This window comes from Strongylocentrotus purpuratus, unplaced genomic scaffold (assembly GCF_000002235.5).
Source record: "Strongylocentrotus purpuratus isolate Spur 01 unplaced genomic scaffold, Spur_5.0 spur5_scaffold_3, whole genome shotgun sequence".
Lineage (NCBI taxonomy): Eukaryota > Metazoa > Echinodermata > Echinoidea > Camarodonta > Strongylocentrotidae > Strongylocentrotus > Strongylocentrotus purpuratus.
Genome location: NW_022145609.1, coordinates 21,476,489 through 21,500,070, shown reverse-complemented (window position 1 = coordinate 21,500,070; position 23,582 = coordinate 21,476,489). Strand labels below are relative to the sequence as shown.

The 23,582-nt window shown below is 38.2% G+C and overlaps 1 protein-coding gene across 1 annotated transcript; it reads left to right on the top strand.

The window, feature by feature from the left end:
* The first annotated feature begins 4,161 nt into the window (after window positions 1–4,161).
* Window positions 4,162–22,056, top strand: LOC589199 (centromere protein C). The gene is made up of 14 exons (XM_030996092.1): window positions 4,162–4,299; window positions 8,315–8,352; window positions 8,991–9,073; window positions 9,646–9,713; window positions 10,390–10,595; window positions 11,241–11,447; window positions 12,727–15,332; window positions 16,140–16,226; window positions 16,680–16,967; window positions 17,500–17,688; window positions 18,264–18,392; window positions 19,314–19,427; window positions 20,536–20,688; window positions 21,259–22,056. Exons 1-14 carry the CDS (start codon window positions 4,276–4,278, stop codon window positions 21,330–21,332), a joined length of 4,266 nt encoding a protein of 1,421 aa, XP_030851952.1. The 5' UTR covers window positions 4,162–4,275; the 3' UTR covers window positions 21,333–22,056.
* The last annotated feature ends 1,526 nt before the right edge of the window (window positions 22,057–23,582 follow it).

Genomic DNA, 23,582 nt, shown 5'->3' with positions numbered 1-23,582 from the left:
GATGAGCAACAAAAATTTGGGCCCCGGAAATTGGAAAATTACGTCATCAGATATTTCGTTCAGGGGCTTGGGGGGGGGGGGGGAACACTTTTTGTTGATTTCTTTTCAAGAGGCACTAGATCCATGTATGTAATTTAAGGGAACTCTTTGTTTACCCGATTTTGTTCTAGTGTCTATGAAAAATTGTTATTAAAAGATGCATGTGTTCATAATTTCTCTCGCAATTTAGGTTAATAATTTTGTTCAAAGTAAATAGAGGAAAAATGTATATCATTATCTTCATTTGCTATCTAAAGATTTTGCTCCTTTCGGAAAATAGCTCTTCAAATGTTTTACATGTAGAGATATAAATAAACAAAGAAATGGATGAAAATCAATAAAACAAAATCAGAATCAGGGAACGAACTGAAAATTTCGTCTCCTACATGCTGCCATAAGGACAAAACCGTCTCTCTCAATTTACTGGAAGGTATGTTTGAATCATGCAAAAAAGTTGGCATACAGGGTAAATTACCATACATGGGGGTGTAATACGGACGTGTAGTAATACTACAATTTGAGTAAATAAAACACATCCAGCGCCCACGCTTCGCGGGGAAACAGGCGCGGATCTACGGGGGGGGGGTTTAGGGGGTTTAAACCCCTCCCTTGGGCGGCCCAAAAAACAAACCAAAAAAAGGGGGGGAAAGGAAAAAAAAAAAAAAAGAAAGAAAAAAGAACGCACGCTGGAGAGAAACCCTTTCAAGTGCAAATATTGTGAGAAGATATTCAACTCATCTGGTAACTTAACCAAACACATGATAACTCTGGATCAGTGGCGTACCTGGGGTACTCCGTCAGGGGGGGCAAGCGACCGAAACAAACAAAAAAGGCGATGCTAATTTTCACTTCTGGCGAGCGAGCGAGCGAGCAAAAAAAAATCTTTAAGTAACGTTTGGTATATAAACTGGTATTGTTGCAAGTTGGGGGTGGGAACATTCACTTGTTAGCGACGTTAATTTCATTTTTTTTGCAAACTAGTGTAGCGAGCAAGAAAAAAAATCACTTCTTTTTTAATAATTGCCACTTAAACTTGGTTCAATTGTCCCATGCAGGGCGCGGGAACAATATTGTGTTAAGGGTGATGTTATACCCATTTTAGCTAGCGAGCGAAAATACACCTTTCTCTCAATGAATTGCTATATAAAATTTGTTTCATTGTTGCAGGTAGGGGGCGGGCACAATCGTGTTTAAGGCAATGTCAATCCCATTTTGGCGGGCAGGCAACCCCCTACATTTCTCTTTTTAATGATATTGCAGCAGGTTAGTGGTGGGCACATAATTCCACGAGCTAGCGAGCGTAGCGAGCGAAAAAAAAATCACTTTCCTTTTATAGGGAAAATATGGTACATAAAATTGGGTTCATTGTTCCATGTCAGGGACGTGATTATTAAAAGCGGTGTTAATTCTATTTTGGCGAGCGAGCGTAGCGAGCGAGCAAAAAAAAATCACTTCTCTTTATAGGGAAAATATGGTATATAAACTTGGTTTAATTGTTCCATGTCAGGGACGTGATTATTAAAAGCGGTGTTATTTCTATTTTGGCGAGCGAGCGTAGCGAGCGAGCAAAATTTTTGTAATAATAATTGGTTCATAAATTTCAGATTTTTTTGTTGCAGGGCAGGGCTTACACAATCATGTCTAAGGTGATGTTAATTCCGTTTTGGCGAGCACGAGCACACCAAAACTTCTTTGAATAACGTTTCGTACATAATTGTTAACTGGTTGTTGCAGGTTGGGGCGGGCACGTTAGCGGTGTCAATTCCATTTTGGCGAGCGAGCATAGCGAGCAAGCAAAAAAAAAAAATTCTCTTTTAATAGAAATTAATAAATAAACTTGTTTTTATTGGTGCAGGTCAGGATGGACGCAATCGCGTTTAACGCGATTCAATTCCTTTTTGGCGAGAGGGCGAAAAAACTCTTCCATTTTTAATGATATTGTTGCAGGTCAAGGGTGGGCACAATTGTTTCCAAAGCAATGTCTATTCATTTTATTCGCGAGCGAGTGTAGCGAGCGAGAAAAATGAATTAGTCTCTTTTAGTAACATTTGGTACATATATTGTGTGTTATTGTTGCCATGGTTGCAGGTCGGGGCCCGTCGGGGCAGGCACAATTGTATTCTAGGCAATACTAATCCTTTTCTTTTTTCAGGGGGACGAGGAAGTGAAAACATTTAATACAAAATAGGCTAGCAAGCAGTTCGCGCCAGCGAAGAGTTTCAAATTTGTTATATCACTTATATTTTCCTATTTTTATTTGTTTTAATTTTTCAGGGCCGTATGCGGAATATTTTTCTGATGGGGGAAGGGGGAAAGATGCGTTAAAAGTTTTCGAAGAATCTCAAAAGCAAAAAGAGTGAAGGGAGTTCGAGCGACCGAACTGGTCATGAGGGTACTTTTGCATTTTCAAAAGTAGAATTGAAGGATTTGGTATAGGCCTACACTACATTTTCAGGAAAAAAAACTGTACGATTTCAAAATATCTGGGGTCAACTGCCCCCCCCCCCCCTGGTGCTTACGGCCATGTTCTTTATTTTTTCCCCCATTTTTATTCCTTTCCTTTTCTTTTCCCTTTTTCTTCCTTTTCTCTTCTTCTTCCTTTTTTCTTTCCTTTTTTTCCTTTTTTCTCTTTCTTTCCTTTTTTCTTTCCTTTTCCTTTTTTTCTTTTTCTTTCCTTCCCTTTCTTTTCTTTTCTTTCCCCTTTTTCTTTTTTTCCCCTGGAGCCCGTCAGGGGGGCACTCTGCCCCCCCTGCCCCCCCCATAGGTACGCCAGTGCCCCCCCCCCCCGAAAAGTAAGAGGTATATGGATTGACTAAAGATAATCGCGTAAAGCAAACGTAACCAGCTTTGCTCATGCAGTAGACCATTTTGAAAGAGGTAACTAAAAACATGGACCTTAGTCAGTCAAGTGCTAAAAACCACTGAAAATCGAATTTGAAACCAGAATATGACGATTGATTTTCGGGAAAACTGTTGCTATGAATAATCAGAACGAACATTTAAAAACAAATTAAATGGGTTCTTTTGTTACTTTTAAGTTTTATTTTCACTTTTTTTTATTTCACTTATCATCAATATTCAGTTATCGTCCGCTACTTAAATTTGAAAATAAGAGTAAGTTCTGACACCTTGCCGCTGCCCGAATACAATATTCAGGCACCCAAATATAAGGATACACGGGCATCACGATGTCCGTATATGAGATGATAGTTGTCTGAAAGTTATTACTCTAAAAAAAAATCCCCTGGGAGCCCCAAGCACATCCTGCGACCTCTAACGCCAATACAGAACAGTGGATTTGCAAAATTTTGAAATAAGCAGCATTTTGTTTTTAGTTGTTCTTCAAATAGGATGCAAAATATTGAACTCTCTAGAGGAACTACTCAAAGAATTAAGCCAAGCAACAGGATGTACTATTTCTTTCAAATGCTTAACTTCCCATTTTGGTTTTTTTGTTTTGTTTACACTAATAATAATAATAATAATAATAATAATAATAATAATAATAATAATAATAATAATAATAATAATAATAATAATAATAATAATAATAATGATAATAATAATAATAATAATAATAGCCTAATAGTCCACTCCAAATTTTATTAAACCGAAACGGAAATTCTTTTTGCCCAATTGATCGTGAGCCCGGCAGCCACTAAGCAGCGCCACTGCACTGCATTATAGTCCGTCTAAAAATGTTTTTGTATAAGCTAAATATGGGCATACATGTATTTATATTGGGGTGTGAAATTACGAAAACCTAAAACTACACACTCGAGGGAGCCAAACCATTAGAAATATGTATTTCTAATACAAATTTACATTTCAGAATGAGGATCCCCCTTCCTCCGTTTCCCTTTAAATTTGCAATTTTTTCCTCCCCCCCCCCCCCCCCCCCCCTCTTTTGCGTTTTTGCGCCCCTCTATCCTCCTTTGGATAACTATATCTATATCCATCTAGAGTTTTTCGAGACGAGCTCCCCCGATTTGGTCAAACTTTAATGTAGGGTCTGCATTATGAGACTAATGTCTGGCCTTATCCATCCTATGGTTAGATTATCCGGGTCTGTGCGTACGTACGTGTGCGCTGCGCGTGAGAGCTGATCTAAGAAAAACGAACACATCCAAAATATGGCCGCGAAGATTCAAACGTCAACCCAATCGACATCAAGCTGAATAATGTGAAATTTGGTGTTGGATTTCTCCATGACTAACGAAGATTGAAATCAAAATAATGTCGGCATTTAAGAAGAAGAATGTAAGTATTTTATTTAAGTTCATATGGATACATTTTTCATTTCATGACCGTTCTGTAATCGCAGTCTTATTTTTACTGCATTGTCAATAACTGAATAACTAACAACTAAAGCTGCATGAAGTTCAGCGGGGTCTGATACCTCTCCATGCCCGGACTCCGGGGGAGAGTGCTCGGCGGGACACTCATGTCTGCCTTTTTTTTCCTGTGTGCACTTTTTTCATTGTGAGAGAAGAATCGGTGTGATTGTGATGTTTGTTGTTGAGATCCTGATCTAAACTGATACTATAGATCCGGCGCTTATTCAGAATCATATTCATACTTTTGTAGAATTAAGTTAGTCTAGACGAAGTGTGTGTGGATTAGGGAACCCTTGGAGTCTGTGTCAGCTGCCAAATACCTTGGCATTACTCTCACTGCTGACCTCAACTGGACACAGCATGTATCTGCCACTTGCAAGAAGGCAAACAACACCCTAGCCTTTCTTAGAAGGAACCTGCGTGTCAACTCCACTCGGCTCAAGACTACTGCATACCAGGCTCTCGTTCGCCCTCTTCTTGTGCTGTCTGGGATCCACACACCATCAGATGTGTAAACCAGTTGGAGATAGTCCAGAGACAAGCAGCGAGATATGTTCTCAACCGCTATCATCATACATCTAGCGTCTCTGACATGCTGAGTCAACTTGGATGGACTTCCCTCCAGAAGAGAAGAGAGCATCAACGTCTCACCTTACTGTACAAGATGCACTACTCTTTGGTTGACTTTGACATCCACCACTATACATCCAACCGGCAACAGTCGTAAGAACTACAAGATCGTTTCGTCCTTACTGTTATCGTGTCATGCAGTCACGAACAGAGCAACATATTCACTCCTTCTTTCCTCGCACTGTTCGACAGTGGAACGCTCTCCCCCTTGAGGTTGTCCTGGCTCCATCAGTGGAAGCCTTCCAGCGACAACTAAAGACCGGGGGGAAGTAAATTCCGGCAATGTTTTTTACTGGCACTATGTATATATACACCTCTCACCTGCACACCTGGACATCCCCATGTCGCCACACACATGCACTCGCACACATCTGCAAGAATCTTCAGCAGTGAAGGAGGCAGATTATTTTGAAGAAGAGGAACCCAAAACCCGGACCCGGCCCGACCCGGCAATTTTCCAAATTTCTTAACGAGACCCGGAAAGGTCCGGTAACCCGGTGAGAGTTGGACTGAAATAATATTGACTAGATTCTATTTGAAAGCTACTACAAACACATCTTGTGTGATCTACCGACCTTGTCCTGAATGGAGGGCACATCACTTCATTTTGTTTATCATGCTGTCTGTGAGTCCAGACATAAGTCCCAGGTCAGCATAAATTATCACCCTTAATCCACTCCCTAAAAAGATGAAGCATAAGGCTAGCTACATGTATGTAGGCATCCTAAAAATAGCTCATTTCCCTGTCATAGTGCCCATACAACATGCTCTACTATGATTGGTCTGTTTGTCTGCCAATTAAAAACAATAATCACATGTAAGGCACATGATATAGCTTAACCGATATTTGCATATTTTTGGGGATGTGCGCATAGCAGGACAAAGGCTGCTTGTTGATCCTTTGAACCTTTGAACCCTGTTCAAAGAATCCGCGGTGTAATGTTACACCCAGTTGGGCCCAAGCTGTCTGGCATGCATTATTCTTGACAGGGAATGTTTTGTATTCTAAATTTCTGTGACATGATAGTGAAAGAGATATATCAGATGTGAATGAATTTGGGGGGGGGGGGATCGAGAGACACAATGAAAGAAACTTAAGAAAGAAAAGAAAACATGAGAAAAACTACATTACGTAAATAATTCTGTACTTTTATTTTTTTTTTAAGAAAGAAGATCAAATTGATTTGAGGGGGGAAAAGGTTTAAAACACATTCGGAAGATGAATAAATAGAATTGAAAAAAGGTAAAGATTGAAGGAAGAATGATGATGAAGATAACTTTTTCCTTCTCATCTCTAAAGACTATTAACATTTCACAAACTTATCTTTTTTTCTTCTAATCTGGGCTAAATCTTTTTGATCAATTTTGGTCAAGAATTAAGGCAGAGAGATGGACCCCAATAATTATCTTGTTTGCTAATTAAATCCGTTTGTCAGGAAGTATTTTGGTGATGGAATTACTCTTTAATTTAACTCTCTGTCGACTTCATCTCAGCTCAGCCTCCACCTCGGGCATAACAAATTTTCACATACACACTCTCAAACACATTATGTAAATTTGCCATTCACTCGTCTATCAGCTAGGTCAACAAACTTCATAATTTATGAATCGTCTGTTCTACTGTAACTGTGCCAGCAATCACTGAACTTTAATTTATGCTGGTTTCACTCTCCGCCCACTCGGGGGAAACTTTCTGATTGGTCAGTACAGTAAGCTGATCAGTCACATCACTTGCAGGCAGGGCCAGGGCTAGGGAGATACAAATACACACTTGACCACACAACACAAAATCTATGTGTGCTGTGTCTATTGTAAAGACAGCTCAACAGATGTAAAAGATCGAGCCATCATGCTGTGTTTGTTTACAGTTACTTTTGACGGTTTTATTGTGATGAAAGATAAGTAGATAACGAACAATGAGCTATTTAAAAACTCTTTTTTACTGCCGGGTTTTGTTACCGAGTTGATCTAATTCTGGCTACAGTTCAGCCCGGAACTGGTCCGGCCCGAAATGCTCAACCCGGCGGGTTGGAACCCGGTAACGGTAAGCCTTCCGGGCTACAGCACTAGTGTGGATGATCATTTGTGAACGGAGCTAGATTGGAAATTGTGTTCACTGATCAGTGATCATTCATAGTCATACAACATTAACTGTCATTACTCTATTTTTCTCTTACTTACGAGGAAGCAAGGAAGTTCAAATAATGGTCATGATTTCAAAGTCGATATGTTTCTTACCTGTTGCTGTTTTGTGTCAAGTTTCCTATCTTTTTTTAAGTAGACCTATGTTCCCCAAAACGAAGACACAATAATATACACTTTCTCACAGGTTTCACAGCAAATCGCAGCAGTTTGCCGTGAATCCTGTGAGAAAGTTTATATTACAAGTCTTCGTTCTTAGGAAAAATACTCCAGAAAAGATAAGAAAATTTACATGAAACAGGTATTGAGGTAAAAAACATAATGATTTTAAATCATGACCATTATTCGAACAATTGATGAAGATTTAGTTGATTTTTGGTATGTTTTAGTAATACGATAGCCAATCAGAAGGGCCAATTTAGGAAAATGAGGCTGAGGCCTGATAAGTTCTACGTGCCGCACACAATTAGTAACAGTATTTACTATACAATGAGATCAGCAATCACACACAAACTGCATTGCATAAATTTCCCTCACTAACCTGTACAACACAATTTGGTCTCTGTACAGAGGCAGTCAGTGGAGTTAGATGTACAGCAGAACAGATTTCACGAAACCGTCATGAGTATATTTTCGCCGACAACCCAATTAGGCCATTGATTGAGTGTTAAGACGCGTGTATTGAATGTAATAACACAAGTGTTTCAATGCCACAATGGGATGTCGGTGAGCTTGTACTAATGACGGTTTCATAAAACAATGCCATGGTCTCCTATAAAGTCCCATATTGGCTGTGCCTCTCTTCTAATCTTAAACTATGAGTTTATGAGTTGGAACTTTTGACCTACTGAAGAAGTGTGGTGTGAACAATCGAATTGTTTAAACAAATGTAAGTTGGACTAGTAACAAATTGGCTCTCTGATCTGCCTACATGTACATCTTGTAAAAAAAAAATTTCATAGTGCTCCAGAGTTCCAGAATTTATTCTCATCTTTGGTTTGATTTATCTTAGATTTCAGTTCCAGAAACATACTGTCCTATACATGGCTTTAAAACATTTGTCCAGACATACACTTAGACTTTGTTGATACTTATATAATTTGTTAAATCATTATACTGTCAGTATGTCAAATATTACTAATTTGTCTAATTTCTTGTTTTCACAGGTTTTTGTCAACCCTTTCTACCAAGACGGTGTCGGCAGGTAAATATACTAATAACAGGAGCATCGCAATTATGAAGTGTAAAATTATATTTATAATTATTGTATAGTTGTAAAAGTTTGATTTCCCCAAAATGATTTGTGTGTACTGCATTGTTAGTATTTCACCTGCTATCTTATATTAATTTTACTTACCGTATGGTTTTTGTCCTAAACTTGTTCTGTTGTTCAGTTCCCAATCATTCCAAACCTTAATGTTTGTATCAGGCCTGGTTTGTATAATTTGTAACTGCACTTTCTAGCGTTCTATACTATGTACATGTAACTGTATGACTCAACAACTGCAGGCTTTCTCTTGAAATTGCTATGGAAAAGAAGGAAATAAATTTTTATTATAAACAGTCATGTGATGGCTCAGTGTTAGGGCAGTGGTCTCATTACCGGGAGGTCCTGGATTCCAAACCAGGTTGATGCAGTCGTGCCCTTTTGTAAGGCGTTAATCCTCATTACTAAGTTAAAGTCCCCCAGAGAGGACTTAAAGTCGTCAGTCCCCTTGCTTGCATACAAGGATATACATGTACATGCTTTCTTAACAGTAGGGTAAAAACAAACCATCATACAACTTCAAAATCGTCTTTGGTATTAATGAGAGTGTTAAACAATCTTTGTTCTTGATACAGGCGGACTGGCATTGTAGTGAAAAAAGATGTGAGGAAAGACAGCGATGGCTTTGAAGTCTTTGATGACTACTGGTCAGAGAGCGGTAAGTATGCACCTCATGTTCCGAGCAATTCCTAAACACAATTTATTTCTCGCGAACCCTAAATGTCAGTTCTTTTTATTCCAATCACATTGCATCATTAGATATATCGGTAGGCTACAAAATTGATAACAATTTTTTTTTTTAATGCAAAGCCAATTCTCCTCCCCATGAAAAACTAGTGCCCAAATTGCATGGGGACCATATTAAGATGGAACTCTCTGCTCAATATTTAAAGAAAATTGACAGAGTTTTCTTAGAGATCTATATAAGCATTGTTATGATTTAATATGAAATAATACAAATTTAGATTCATGTATGAGGTATTTTACAGGCAGTAGTGTATTCCATTCATATTAGACGTGCTGCAAGCAGTTTCAGTAAATAAATCAGTGCAAAACAAGATGGCACAGGAAGCGTATTAACCATGCTACATTATCTCAGTAGTACTAACTTAACAGGAAATTATATGATGAAAAATGAATAATATAATTTCTTGTGACGGTTGTATTACTTAGTAGTACATTTCTGTGTATTCATTACTCATGAAAGATTTTTTTATCCATTTTCTGCAGAGAATGATGCTACCATGCACACTACATTAGCAGCAGAGAAGGAAAATAAAGACGGTACTATGAAAAAGGTAATTATTTTGTAAAACTGTTGTTTTGGTTGAGGCGTGGAAGTATTGTCCATTTTCTTATCATAAAAATTGCCCATTTTGTACCGTTTTTGTGAGAAATTAAATGAATATATCGAAGCATAGTAACAAAACAGACAGACCAAACATTCTTTGTCTTGCTCTCATCTTAGCTGAAGCTAAAGGAACGAATCTTGTAAAAAATGAAAATGCTCTTTGATTCATTGCAAGGAAAGTATAGGTAAAGCAAGACATTAAATGACAACAGGCTGTAGCAGTGCTATCTAGAATGACATAAGAGTCCTCACAGTATAGGGTCAGTGAGCTCAATGTAAGTTGTGCTTCGATTTTGAAATAAATATATGTCATATGGAACACTTTCAGCACTATAATCTCACTTTAACTAAATGAGCAGTACTCAAAACAGTGATGCTGTCCTTAGAACATAGAAAATATCTCTGAAGTAAGGATGTACATTGTAAGTAAGTCTAGTTGTTGACTTCTTGTCGACATACACAATGAATGACCAAGGGTCTGATATTGATATAAAATCTGATCAATACTTCTGTTGGAAAAAAAAAAGTTATGCACAGATAATGGCTTGCAATGATTATATAAAAACTCCAATGAATACTCAGCAACAGTGAGCATTACCTAGCACTTTGTTTTTAACTTGCAGCGATCGCTGAGGTCTATGCCATCGTTCACCCCTCAAGAAGCCAGCTCAGATCGAGAGGCAAGCAAGGTTGAACTGCCACAGGACGTCTCACAAGCTGCAGAGAATGCTTCAGCCCTTGAGGCTGATATCACTGGCAGCATCATCAAGGGACGAGCCCCCAGCCTGGAACCCTCGTCAGCCTTGAGTAAATTCAAGACCAGGCAGAGGTAGGTCCCACATGGTTTTGACCAGGGACCCGTGTCACAAAGCCTTTTTCCAATGACAAATAGCAAAATTCAGTGACAAATCTGCTGATAACCAATCAGAAGCAAAGATTTCAGTAGCTTATAACAAAGACTGTCATTTGTCACTGATGACAAGTTTTGTGAAACAGGTCCCAGAGGTTCTCTTTGGACCAAGTCTTGCAAAATTTGCCATTGTTGGATGAGGAGAGGCAATGACTAAAAACCCTGGGATGTTCTCTGTCTAGAATGCGTAACGCATGACTAGTCTACAGTCTAAGTGGAAAAAGACCCAGCACTAGAAGGACCATTTCAGTTATATACATGTAGACACATGTCGTTTCTATTTTTTATGAAACCTCTACCAAGTGCAAATCAACTGACAAACACAAAAACAAAACTTTCCCTTTCTTCTAATGCAAGTGAAATGAGTTTCAACATACAAGTTTCAACATACGAGTTTCAACATAAGAAGTGATAAGTGAAACCGCACCAAAATCTTCAACTATAGGTTCTCATTCTTTTCATAAATTTAGTGATCAGGCAATATTATGTTATTCACCATTTTCTTTTCTCAGCGTAGAAGTATATATTCAAAAGCAATTTCATTTCGTACATTATACATTGTAGGCTAAGTTTTTCAGAGGCCACCACTTCCGAAGAGAGCCAAACCAGTGAAGGGGAGAACAGTGTCGGGGATGAAGGAGAGAGCCAAGAGAGTGGATCATCTTCAGAAGGAACTGTCAAAGCACCTTCCAGCCAGTCGGAACTCAGTCAAGAAGAAGGGGATGAACAGACAGAGACTGAAGAGGATGATGCGAGCGGGCCTGTCGAACAGTGAGTATTGGGAATATTTGGAATTCAATCCAGAGCTTCAGCAGAACATTAATTCTATGAAGAAAAAATGAGATCTGCCCCCTACCCCTTTACGTTTAGTGTAATCTGCTTTTGACTTAAGATTAAAGGGGGAATTAGATATAGAAAATAAGGAATATAAAATAATAAGAAAGTATTAGGAATTCTAAAATCATAAATACCATCATAACTAGTGGAGAATTTTAAGGAACTCATTCCACTGCCACCACCCATAAAAATATATTTGTTACCTGTGGCAGGGTGACTGCTCCTCAGAGCTATCAACCCATCACAACTAACTCTAATTAAAGGACCAATTACCATCTGTCCTTTTAAAATTTACCCTCCAACAACTATATAGGGAGTAATTAGGGCTTCCATGTTCATGGGATAGTTGCCAGAGGCTAGTTAACCCTTTTGAAACAGGACTTTTTTTTTAAAGAGGTAAATTAATCATATCTCACTTTTAAAATGTATTTTTCTTGTCTTACTTCATTTTTGTAATATTTCTGTAAAAAAAGTACATGGGTAGGACCCTGATTGACAAACAATGATTTTGAAGCTCCCTTTGTATTGCCAATTTAAAGATTTTTGGAGCTTATTTCCTTTTTGAAATTCCTATGAGACATAAATTTGATGAAGTCTGTAGAGAGACATTTTTGCCCTTTCTTATCGTACACCTGGGGGGTGTTTCACAAAGATTCAAAGTCGAACTTAACTCTAAGTTGGACTTAAATATTATATATTCAAAAGCAAAAATTGAAGTATTTTAGACTTTTAATGAAATAAACATCAAGAGCATGTAATCTCCTATGATAATATAAAATATGAATGATTTGAATCAACATTTAATGCCTTTTAAAATAACTTTTACAAAATATTTTCAAGGATGCTAATGGCTTTCCATAACTATTAAGTCCAACTTAGAGATAAGTTCAACTTAGGATCTTTGTGAAACACCCCCCTGGTATATTTTTGTAGGGCTCTGAATCAAAAGTAATCGAACCAAAATGCGGAAGGATTATCATGAAAGGTTTAGGGGATAGTTTTTTTTAGAGGTGATAGTCAATTGGGCAGTTGTCCCAGAATCTTGTAACCCCTTAAGCTCATAGATTTATTATTCATCACATGTTAACAAATTAAGATAATGCCTTTGAAATCATGTTTAGGATTTTAGATTAATTACAGCATAGACATGGTTTAGGATCAGAGGTGTCAGTGAATAAGTTTTGTAATTTCATTATCTTTTTCCTTATTGCAGTGATGACCAGCAGAGTAGCCGGACAACCAGTGAACCATCATCACCTCAAGAAGAGGTACCTGAGCCTCAGGCAAAAGCCACTTCACCAAGCGACGAGGGTACTACTGCACAGACCAGAGGGAGCAAGAGGCGATCAACCCGGCCTGATGGTGACCTAAGTGGCCCAGTTCCAAGGGAGACGAGAAGCAGAAAGAGTATTTCTCAGTCAAAGAACATTGTAGAAAATGAAGAAATAGATGAAAGGGAAGCAGAGAAAGCAGTAGAAACAAGAGGCAGGAGAAGCACTCGACAATCAAATGCGAGTGTGCTAAATGAAAATGAGCTTCAGAAGGATAACGAGAAGTCAGCAAAGAAAGGTGCTGATACAAGACGTAGGAAAAGTACTCGACAGTCAAAAGCGAATGAAGGAAAAGTTGATAAAGATGCCGTGAATGACAAAGAGATTGACACAAATATTAAAAACAGTTCCAGACGGAGCAGAAGTATAAAGCCTTCAAACGTGAGCGTAAATAAAGGAAATGATATTGAAATAGATTTAGAGAAACAAGAAGAGAAAGCTGGAGGTACGAGACGCAGGAAAAGTACTCGTCAGTCAAAAGCTAATGATGCCGTGGATGACATAGAGATTGACACAAATACGCAAAACGGTTCCAGACGAAGCAGAAGTTTAAAACCTTCAAACATGAGCATAAATAAAGGAAGTGATACTGAGATGGAGTTAGAGAAGCAGGAAGAGAGAGCTGGAGGTACAAGACGCAGCAAAAGTACTCGTCAGTCAAACGTATCAATAAAAGACGTGCAAGAAGACATAGTCGGAGATAAGGAAACAGATGATGTAACATCAAATCTCAGAAAGAGTCCTCATCAGTCAAGCAGATTAGAAAGGGAGATCAAGAGAATCCACGATAGAAGTATCCGTCGCTCAAAGGGAGTGGAAGATCTTAAAGACGATGTCGAGAAAGAAACACAAGTGGTCAAGTCGAGACGTAAAAGTAAACAGCAATCAAATGCCCCTCCTGGAAAAGAGGTTGAAGAAGAGAAGGGTGAAGAAGAGGAGGATGAAGGAACGGAAGATGAGGTAGCTCCAGAGACAGATGCAGAAACTGCTGGAGAGACAGAAGGAGAGAAGGTTGAAGGAACCAAGGAAGAGGAAGTTTTAGAGACAGAAACAGAAAGTGAGTTTGTTACAGAAACAGAAGAAGAAGAAGGAGAAAGAAATATTGAAGAACCAGAATCAGAGGAGGCAGTGGACACAGAAGTAGATGAAATAAAAAAGACAGAAGAGGAGAACTTTAGAAAGGCAATTAAGCAAAAGGAAAAAACTGTTGTGGCATCAAAATCTGATGTTGTTGAAGATGAAGATGATGACACTGAGAAAGTCTTCTTTTCTTTAAGAGCAAGTTTTGCAGTTCCATCAGTTCATGAAGTGGAAGATGAATTTGAATTTGCTGATGCCGATTCGCAAGAATATGGCCTATTGGATGACACACAGAAAGGAAATCGCAAAAAAGCAGGGAGAACAAATAGAAAAACCATTGCAAAAGGAGGCAAGAAAAATGATAAGGAAGTGGTACAAAAAGAAAAACCAGAAAAGTTACCGAAATCCACAAGGAGACCGACCCAGAAGGATAAACAAGAGAGCAAAATGGGGAAAGGACAGAAGAAAAAGGCAAGTAAAAGAGGATCGGAAATCGGCAGGGATGACGATCAAAAGAAATTAAAGGAAAGTCCTAACGAGAGTTTAAGTGGAGATGGGCATGACTCCAAACTAGCAATGGGAGGCAAGAAGAGCAGAGGAAAGAAGTCTAACCAACAGAAAAAACAATTACAGAGGAGCCAAAGGTCTTCTGAGAGCACATCCCAGGCTAGCTCTTCTGATGCAGATGCTGACTCACAGGTTGATGACGACCAAGCTGCTGCTGTGGATCTTCCACAAAAGAATCAGAGAAAACGACGACAAAAGAAACCCTCCAATCAGAAGGCTAGCTCTTCTGATGCAGATGCTGGCTCACAGGTTGATGATGACCAAGCTGCTGCTGTGGATCTTCCACAAAAGAAGCAGAGAAAGCAGCGACAAAAGAAATCCTCCGATCATCCTGCAGAGGTCAGCAACAGTTCTAAGACAGCCAGTGATGAAACCCTAGGGGTCGATGAGGATGGACCCTCGACAGGCAAGGCTGGTTCTAGCTCCAGTGCGTTCAGGTCGCGTCGAAGCAGTGTCCACTTTACCACCAAGGACATGATCTCTGTCGGTGGAGACATTAGCATCCATCAAGTCTCAAGCGCTGAGGACAAATCTTCAGACAACAAGGACGCTCCACCTACTACAGCTACTCTCTCAAAGGACCACAAGAAGTCCAGGAGATCGTCTAAGGGGAGATCAAGTGGCGGTGGTGCCAAGACGCGGGACAAGGCGAATGAGGACGACACCAAAAACGTGGAAGAACATCTGAGTGGTCAGTCATCGCATGAAAGCACAGCAGAGAGTGATCGAGAGACAGCTGATCAAGGGCAAAGTAGAAGAGGAAGGAAGAAGGGAGCCAAGGCCAAGAAACCGTCAAAGCGACCATCTTCGAAGGCAACCTCCACAACCTCTGAAGATTCTCGTAAGTCTTTGCATGGTGAAACAAAAACAAATATTTGATTTTTTTGTGGGCCACTTTTTAACTTTACTAGTTTTTACCAGGAAATGGTTTACTTTATGTTATTGAATAAAGTGTAGAAGGGAAGATTGAAAGCTACACTATTGAAGTCTGGTTATGAACTTTGATGTGGGAAGAATTTGCTTTGAATTAACCTTGAAATTTGATCATACAGTAGATGAAAAATAGAAGTTTGTGTAGGATAGCTACACTGAAACAGAACTTTCATCAGATCCTTGAACTTTCTATTGAAAGAAATTGTAAGGGTAGTAGCCCACTGAGGGTGGGGAAAGCCTGATCACCAGGATGTTGATGTCATTGAAAAAAAAAAGCATCAAACTATACAAGTGGTGTTGGGTATAAAGAGGATTATTGTTTATAGAAACTAGACTTGAACAGGAACCAATAGGGCACACTGTGTGAAGAGAATTGTTCTCATTAAAAGGAGAATGGCCTGTGAAACACAAAAGGGTAGGATCAGGGATTATCTGTCTACTGTCACATGGACTTTCTAATTGTTTAACAATTATCCTCCTACCCCTCATAACAGTTATCAGACATCTACAACATGGCGATTGTCAAAATAGCATCCTTTAGCAATCAATAACAAAGTGACAGCTAGCTTCAGTCTACCTGTACATGTCTGGGGAAGGCATTTGACCTTTGACTTTGAAACTGTCAATCGAGTACCGGTAGATAATTTTTGGATGTGCAATTAACTCATTTCTAATGATGAATGACCTAATTTTTACAACGATTTCCTTCTTATAGTCAAAACTGATGAGGAAGATGGGGTCAGACGGACGAAACGTCACAGAGCGCCCCCTCGAGAGTACTGGCACGACAGCATCGAACATAGTAAGTCATTATTGTCTATTGAAACTAGACTTGAACCTGACACAATGGGGAACAGTAAGTGAGGAGGATCGTTCTCATTTAAGGAGAGTGGCCTGTGAAACTTGAGTGGGATCTAGGATCATCAGCATTCTTCTGTCACATAGACTTATTATTGATTTTGTAACTAAGCATCAATGAATCCTCCCTCTTTCAAACTCAATGTAATTTAGAACAATCAATGTTGTTCCCCTTTAGTGATTTTGTTCTTACCATGTTCTTACATGTTAATCTCTATGTACAGACTGCTCAAGGAAGGTGAGAAAAGCTCTCTTTATTGGCAGGTAGTTATCTGTAAAGATTAATTAACAGGATAGATTTGGAATTCAAAACTCTTGGTTATAGACAGTGGTCCTTGTATACATGTTATTAGTACAGCAGTCTTCAATGTTTATTTTTATAATCTTTTGCTTACAGCTGAGGATCATACTGATACTACCCAAGTCTTGGTTGCTCACCATGATGCAAACCAAAATCAATCCGACCAGTCCATTGACCAGTCCACTGACCAGCCCACTGACCAGTCCCCCAAGGGTCCAACCCCCCCTGGCAAGTCCCCAAGCACGTCCAGCGGTGGAGCAAGGTCAATAACGTCCACAGGGTCTATCCTGAAAGTCAGCAGGAACTGGGATAAGAGACCCAAGAACAAGAAGAATAAATATTCCATCCTCTACACAGAGAAGCCACTCCGGAAGGCTTATATCAGTAAGTGTTTAATCGTATCCAAAAACAAACACTGTAGCTTCTTTCACAAGGTTTATTCTTTGGAACAACCGAACACTTTCAAATTTAAAAATGTTTATAAAACTTTTTTTTTTAACCCAATGCATACAAATTATCATTCACGCTGCATACACTGTAGCTCAAAGCTAGTAAGCAATGGGCTAGGAATACACCATCGCTATTGTTGTAATATCCACACATTTTGTTATCCTTTTTTCAACTAAAGAAAACTGGCAGCTAGCTTCAGGCTACCAGTACATGTCTCAGGAAAATATGGCCTTAGACGGGGAAATCATTTTTGAATGTTACATTAACTAGGGATGCCAGTTTTCAGGCAATAGCCTGAATTCAGGCCCATGTGAGTTATTTTCAGACCATACTTAAGGCTTTTTGTGTATAAAAAGCTCATTCTAGGTAATTTTTAGGCCCTTCTGATCAATTCTAACTGGCATCCCTGATTTACTTATTTCCAATGATAAATGACCTAATTTTGACATCGATTTCCTTCCTATAGTCAAACCTGATGAGGAAGATGGAGTCAGACGGACGAGACGACAGAGAGTGCGCCCTCTAGAGTACTGGCGTAACGAACGTCCACTCTACGAACGTCGGAAGTCAGGGGGGCTTGCTCTGGCTGGTATCATCTCTCCCGGAGCACCAGAGGAGAGAGTGTCTGTGAGGTCTATGAGGCAACCAGCTAAACGTAAGTGTTACTAGGAAGGAGACTTGTGTAGTCCTTTGCAAGGGTTCACTGTTAAAAGTTAAACCTGTCTTTGTGGTCACCTTTCTGTAATATATATCTCTCTGCAGTGTTAATTTACCAGTATATTGTTTCTCTAAAAGATGGAATACATGCTGTAGAACAGGGAAAAAAATGAAATAAAATAAAGATTTAAATGTTAAACATTTAATGAAAGTTGCAGTATTTTAAGGGGGAGGGGGGTCAATTTATCACCTCTCTTTAAGACCAGTAAAGTCTGCCAACCCACCATCAATGTAGTCTACCCTGATACCAAATATGGATGATATAACATGAATCTTAAAGGCATCGTTTAACAATGTTAAATCTGAGATTAATGGCCCCTTAGGAAAACTCAAAATTTGATTTTGATTTTGATTTTCATCTTGATAATCAGACAGACGATCGGCTTGTAAAATTCATGGGGTTCCTGACTGACCTAAAGGTTAACAATTATCATTGCACAATGAGCTAAATCCAGGATTTTGTTCAGAATCTGAGAAAAAGTTACCCAATCCCTTTAAATATTTTATTTTCAGCCAAAGGTCACCTGCCAGTGACGCCCTCTCACATCTCAATCCATGCGTCACCTCCCGTAGGGACCAGTAAAGTCTGCCAACCCACCATCAATGTAGTCAACCCTGACACCAAGCAAGAAGTCGCTATTGGTGAGTATACAAATAATACACAGTATTGAGGGCATTAGTAAGAATTACCCACACGAGGTACCTTTGGAACAGTCTAACTTGAAGGTACCGAGTGTGGGTAATTTTACTAATTCCCAAACAAAATGCTGTTTATTATTTGTTTTATAAGATTATGTTTTATTTGTTTTATAAAATGATGTTTTATAACATGATTTTGATAATGACCGGTCATTATTCAAATTACGCATTAGGCAAAATAAATGCCTGGTCACGTGTATGCTCTCAACCAATCATTTGATTAGGATCCATGTCATCATCTTACAATTCTTCATATTTCAGTAGTGTTGTAAATTTCCAAGTTTGATTAAAGATGCTCCATCTTATAAAGAGTTGATATCAATTGCAACTATGTACATAAAAGATAGGAGACTGCAATCTTGCAATTGATTGGAGGACTTGCAACTCTTTGTAAGATAGGGCCCAGGGTGGTGTTTCACAAAGACTAACATAGGCTTTAAGTTGGACTTAACTATGGCAGGCCGTTCATGCCACTGTTTTTCCTCACCATTTACTGGCATTTGTCTCTCAAGGAACATACAAATCATGGTCACAAATCTACAGAATTTATATATTTTGATAATTCATTATTGAAGGAAAAAATATTATTTAAAGATCATAACGGTGAGAGTAAATAGTGGCATGAATGGCCTGCCACAGTTAAGTCCAACTTAAAGTCGATCTTAATCTTTGAGAAACACTCCCCAGGTCTCATAATTTTTATCGCTCCTTGTCTGAGGGGCCTGACTGCCTCCTCCAACTATTCATTTCTCTCAAGTTTTCTCTCATCACCCTTTTTTGCATGTGAATTCAAGACAAAACGTAGCCTCTGTGTTCTTGTGCAGTCAAAGAATAATCCATGATGCATTTCTTTGTACCTATTAGATGCTGTGGCTACATCCAAGATGCTCAAGTTCACTGGTCCCAGTGGCTTGCCTGCTAAACCAGATGATGCTATCACCATCTCAAAGGCTCTTTCACAGAAAGCCTTCGCAGCAGGTAAACCAGGGCCTTTTTTATTGTTTTCTATAATAAATGTCACATTTCTACGACAATTTTGCTCACAGCCACTCAAATTCAATATTTCAGTAGCTTATTATAACAATTATTGTAATTTGTTATTGATAATAACTTAATGAGCTTCATGAAATGGGTCTAACATACCTGCCAACCACCCCGATTTAGGCGGAGTTCCTCCGCATTTTTCATACCAACTCCGAATTCCGAATGCATGCCTCAAAACTCCGATTTTTTTTAATTTAATTTATTTTATTTATTTTTTTTTTTTATTTTTTTTTTTTTTATTTATTTATTTATTTATTTATTTTTTTTTTTTTAGAGTGTAATGCACTTGGAGAGTATATAACTATTATGTTTGTATTTTGAAATGTAAAGCGCCTTGAGCATGTTCATGTAAAGGCGCTCAATAAATACCAATATGTATGTATGTATGTATAAGACTAAAGCATAACACAGCACTGATAACCAGATCACGCCGACATCCGCGCTTGCGCTCATAGAAGATATACACAGCGACATGGAAAAAAAAAAAAACCCTAAAGTCCTGTGTACCCCCCCCCCCCCCCCCCCCCCCCAATCTACGGGCTACTACCCCAATCCTTCGGTGGTTCGCGACCTCGTAGTCCATCCAGAAAAATTTACTCCTAATTTCTCTTGTCTCAGGTTGGCAGGTATGGTCTAATTTCTACTTTTACTTGTTATTATGTTAACTTTAACTATTTTTTACCATTCCATTATTGTTCATAGTTCTGATATCAGATGAAAAATAGTAACATACTGATCTTGTGTTCCTACATAAATATTGGAATGAATTAAATTAATAAATGAAATATGTACTTATATTTTCCTGTTTTGTGGAAGGGAATTCTTTTAGGCCCTTTATATCATCCCTGTATTCTTAGCGAAACACTATTTAAGAATGTAAAAACAAACAAGCTAATCAAGCAATAAAACATTACAAACATGAACAATTTCAACAACAAAAAAAGGAAAGGTATTGTATGTATAGGTCTGTTTTGGTTAATTTAACCTACTTGTGTAAGTGTGGTGAACAAAGATACATTTTAATCTTTTATTTTCCATTCAGGCATTCTGACTATCCGGCCCTTTGGGGAGAAAGGATCCCAGCTTGTACGACGTGACACGATGATATTCTATGTTGTTCGAGGCAAAGTCGCCATGACCCTTCACGAGACGAGCCAGATATTACAGAGTGGAGACTGGTTCTTTGTTCCTAAAGGTGAATATTTATCCTTGTTCGCATTGTGTGCTTTTAATAAGCCTTGCTTAGACATTAGGCAGCAAACTGCTTAAAGCCCCACTGCATTACTTGTAGCTACTTACTCCCTCTTTATAGAAAACAATGCCTAAGCGGTGCCCGTTGGTCCCCCATGATCGTCTTTTTCTTATGTTAGTTGAGAGCTGAGTTGATGAGATAACCACCTGTCAGTGACCATGCTGGGTGGTCTAATCCCTCCTGGTTATACTAGTACAGATGGGCTTAGGGGGGAAATGCTCTAAAAGACGGATCAAAAATCAGAGAAGCAAACTGGTGAAAGTTTTGAACGAAATATGACACAAACAGAGTAATCTGTAATCACTATATGTGTTTTACTAGATGGATTTTCAAGGCTATAATATACGCTCAACCTGTAAATAACTAGAGCTGTTTTTTTTTTATTATATGCTAGAAATTATTTGTATTTGCTATAAAAATCACCATCCTTATTACCCTTGAGTGGTTCTTATACACAGGTAAGGTTTACTGTATTTTGATGGTTTTGTTTGTTTGGTCTTCCCGTCATTTCAGGTAACGTTTATAACATCACGAACCTGCGGAGAGACGAGGCCAAGCTGACTTTCTTCCAGCTAAAAAGTTCATGAAAGTCGGACGAGGAAAAACAGAGCCTTGCACTTGCATGGAGATTACGACGATTCTTCAAACTTTGCTTTTGAAGAGCAACCAAGAAGTATGGACTTTCTGTATTTTGTACCGAAATTAGAGAATATGAATGGTTTGTTACAGAAATCCCAATTCTCAAGATCAAGGTACGGTATTCAATGTGATACTTTGTATGAGTAAAACTTATTTTTCGCATTTGGCTTAGCTAAGTAAAATGTCTTGACTTGTATTCAGATCACATTTAAGCAATTTACTTTTGCGAGCAAACTTATGCCAAAATACCTACTGATAAGCATTGTGATATCACACAGTCAATCAAAAGTAATGCGCAATTTACCTGTAGTATTAAATGTGGGCTAATATTATTGTGCGCAGCTTATGATGAACAATCAATGCTTCCAAAATAATTGGCTTGAGTCTGCTAGCGAGCTGTCTTTTAATTTAGGGTAAAATACTTAGCCAGAAGCATCAAACGAATACTGAAGTTGGCTACCGGTAAGTATTTTATCTAAGTTTTTTTTATCTGAGTGAAATACTGATATTTCTGGTTTAGATATTGAATTGAATACCGGCCCAGTTTCTGCGATGTTGTATTCTTTTCATTACAGAAATAGTGGTACCCTCAACAAAGTAGTAATTTTCAGCCGTTGGGGAAAAAATGCTCTTGTGAAAGTTGGCAGCTCTGGGGGTCGTTTCACAAAGATACTAAGCGGAACTTAACTCCAAGTTGGACCTAACAATTATGGAAAGCTTTGAGCATCTTTGAAAATAAAGCTATTTTAAAATTGGCATAAAACGTTGATTCAAATCTTTCATGTTTTCTTTTATCAAGGACATTTCATGTTCTTGATGTGGAATTTATGAAAAGTCTACAATACGTGAATTTTTGCTTTTGAATATATTTTATTTTAAGGCTACAAATGGCTCTCCATAATGTTTAAGTCCAACTTAGAGTTAAGTTCGACTTCGGATCTTTGTGAAACACCCCCCTGGTGTGTATCTTTTTGGACACTTTCAAAGTGCAAGTAGCGGAATTACATTTTGTATATGCAGTGTAACGTATATTTGCATCTCATGAATTTATAGATTTTACTGTCATTAATAAAATACTTAACTATGCGTAAAACTGAGGTAGAGTATGGAATGTCTTTTTATGATTTTTAAAATTGTATAGATCAGTTATGGAGCATTAAAAAAATGGGGTACTTGTATTACCATCACTGTCAGTTGGCAACTTAATTTACCTGTGATTAAGGATGCTCGTCGATAACAAATCTCCTGTAAGTTTGAAGTGTTCAAAAATGATATTGCTAAAACAATAATGATGTGGGGGGGGGGGGGGGAAGGAGAGCCTTGTTCATGCAGAATACTTCCGTGATCAATTTTCTAGTAAATTGTAAATTTTATTGTAAATAACTTTTTAACAAGATTTCAATAAACATAACAATGTACTTGTATATCTGATGTCTATTTAACGTAAACTTTACAATTAAAGGTTTCTATTTAAAAAGTAGGTGCATTCATTAGAAGGTTCAAGTGGAAATAATTTCATTTCTTATTCTTGATTTCTTACCGTAATCAATATTTCAGTAAATGTATGACATGAACTAAACATGTTATAAAATTTGCCTGTGCGATGTACAGTATATATATATACTGTTCATGTATATAGAACTTTTGTGATATTGCAAATAATACTTCCTATTTCATATAAACATGTATTTTATTTGCTGGGGGTGTATTACTGTCATTTTAAATGCTTTTAATGCATTTTGGTTGGAAAAGCTCTGATTATTTACGCTACTTTATAACTTCAGAAAGATTGTTGTGCCAAAAAAAGCCATACAACATACTTCATTCATACCACTAGGTATAAGGACTTCAGCTTTCTCATTGTCATTGGCTTTTGGTGTAAATGTTATGAGTACTCTTAACATTGTTTGGGGTGTAAATGTTCTTTCAGACTTTCTCACATGAATTGAAAAGGCATGAATCTTCGCATTGTTTTAATAATAATAATAATGAACGTTATTTAGAAGGCAAAGCGAGGCAGTTGCTATTGTCCTTGATCACCACATAATAATGTAATTTCATGTTAAGAGGCAAAAGGGCCTTGAACGTTTCAAAGTATTATCCAACTTATGTTTGATCATATTTGTTTGGATTTTTGTATAATTTTTAACTGTATTTTCTGCCTTGCACTGCACAGTAAGCACTGTATATACATGCAT

What these genes read in the sequence shown, in the direction of transcription:
- LOC589199 (XM_030996092.1), top strand. Translation starts at nt 4,276, where the DNA reads ATGTCGGCATTTAAGAAGAAGAAT. An exon ending in CAAGCAAGAAGTCGCTATTG is followed by an intron (nt 18,393 to 19,313) that starts GTGAGTATACAA and finishes TGTACCTATTAG; the next exon opens with ATGCTGTGGCTACATCCAAG. An exon ending in CTGGTTCTTTGTTCCTAAAG is followed by an intron (nt 20,689 to 21,258) that starts GTGAATATTTAT and finishes CCGTCATTTCAG; the next exon opens with GTAACGTTTATAACATCACG.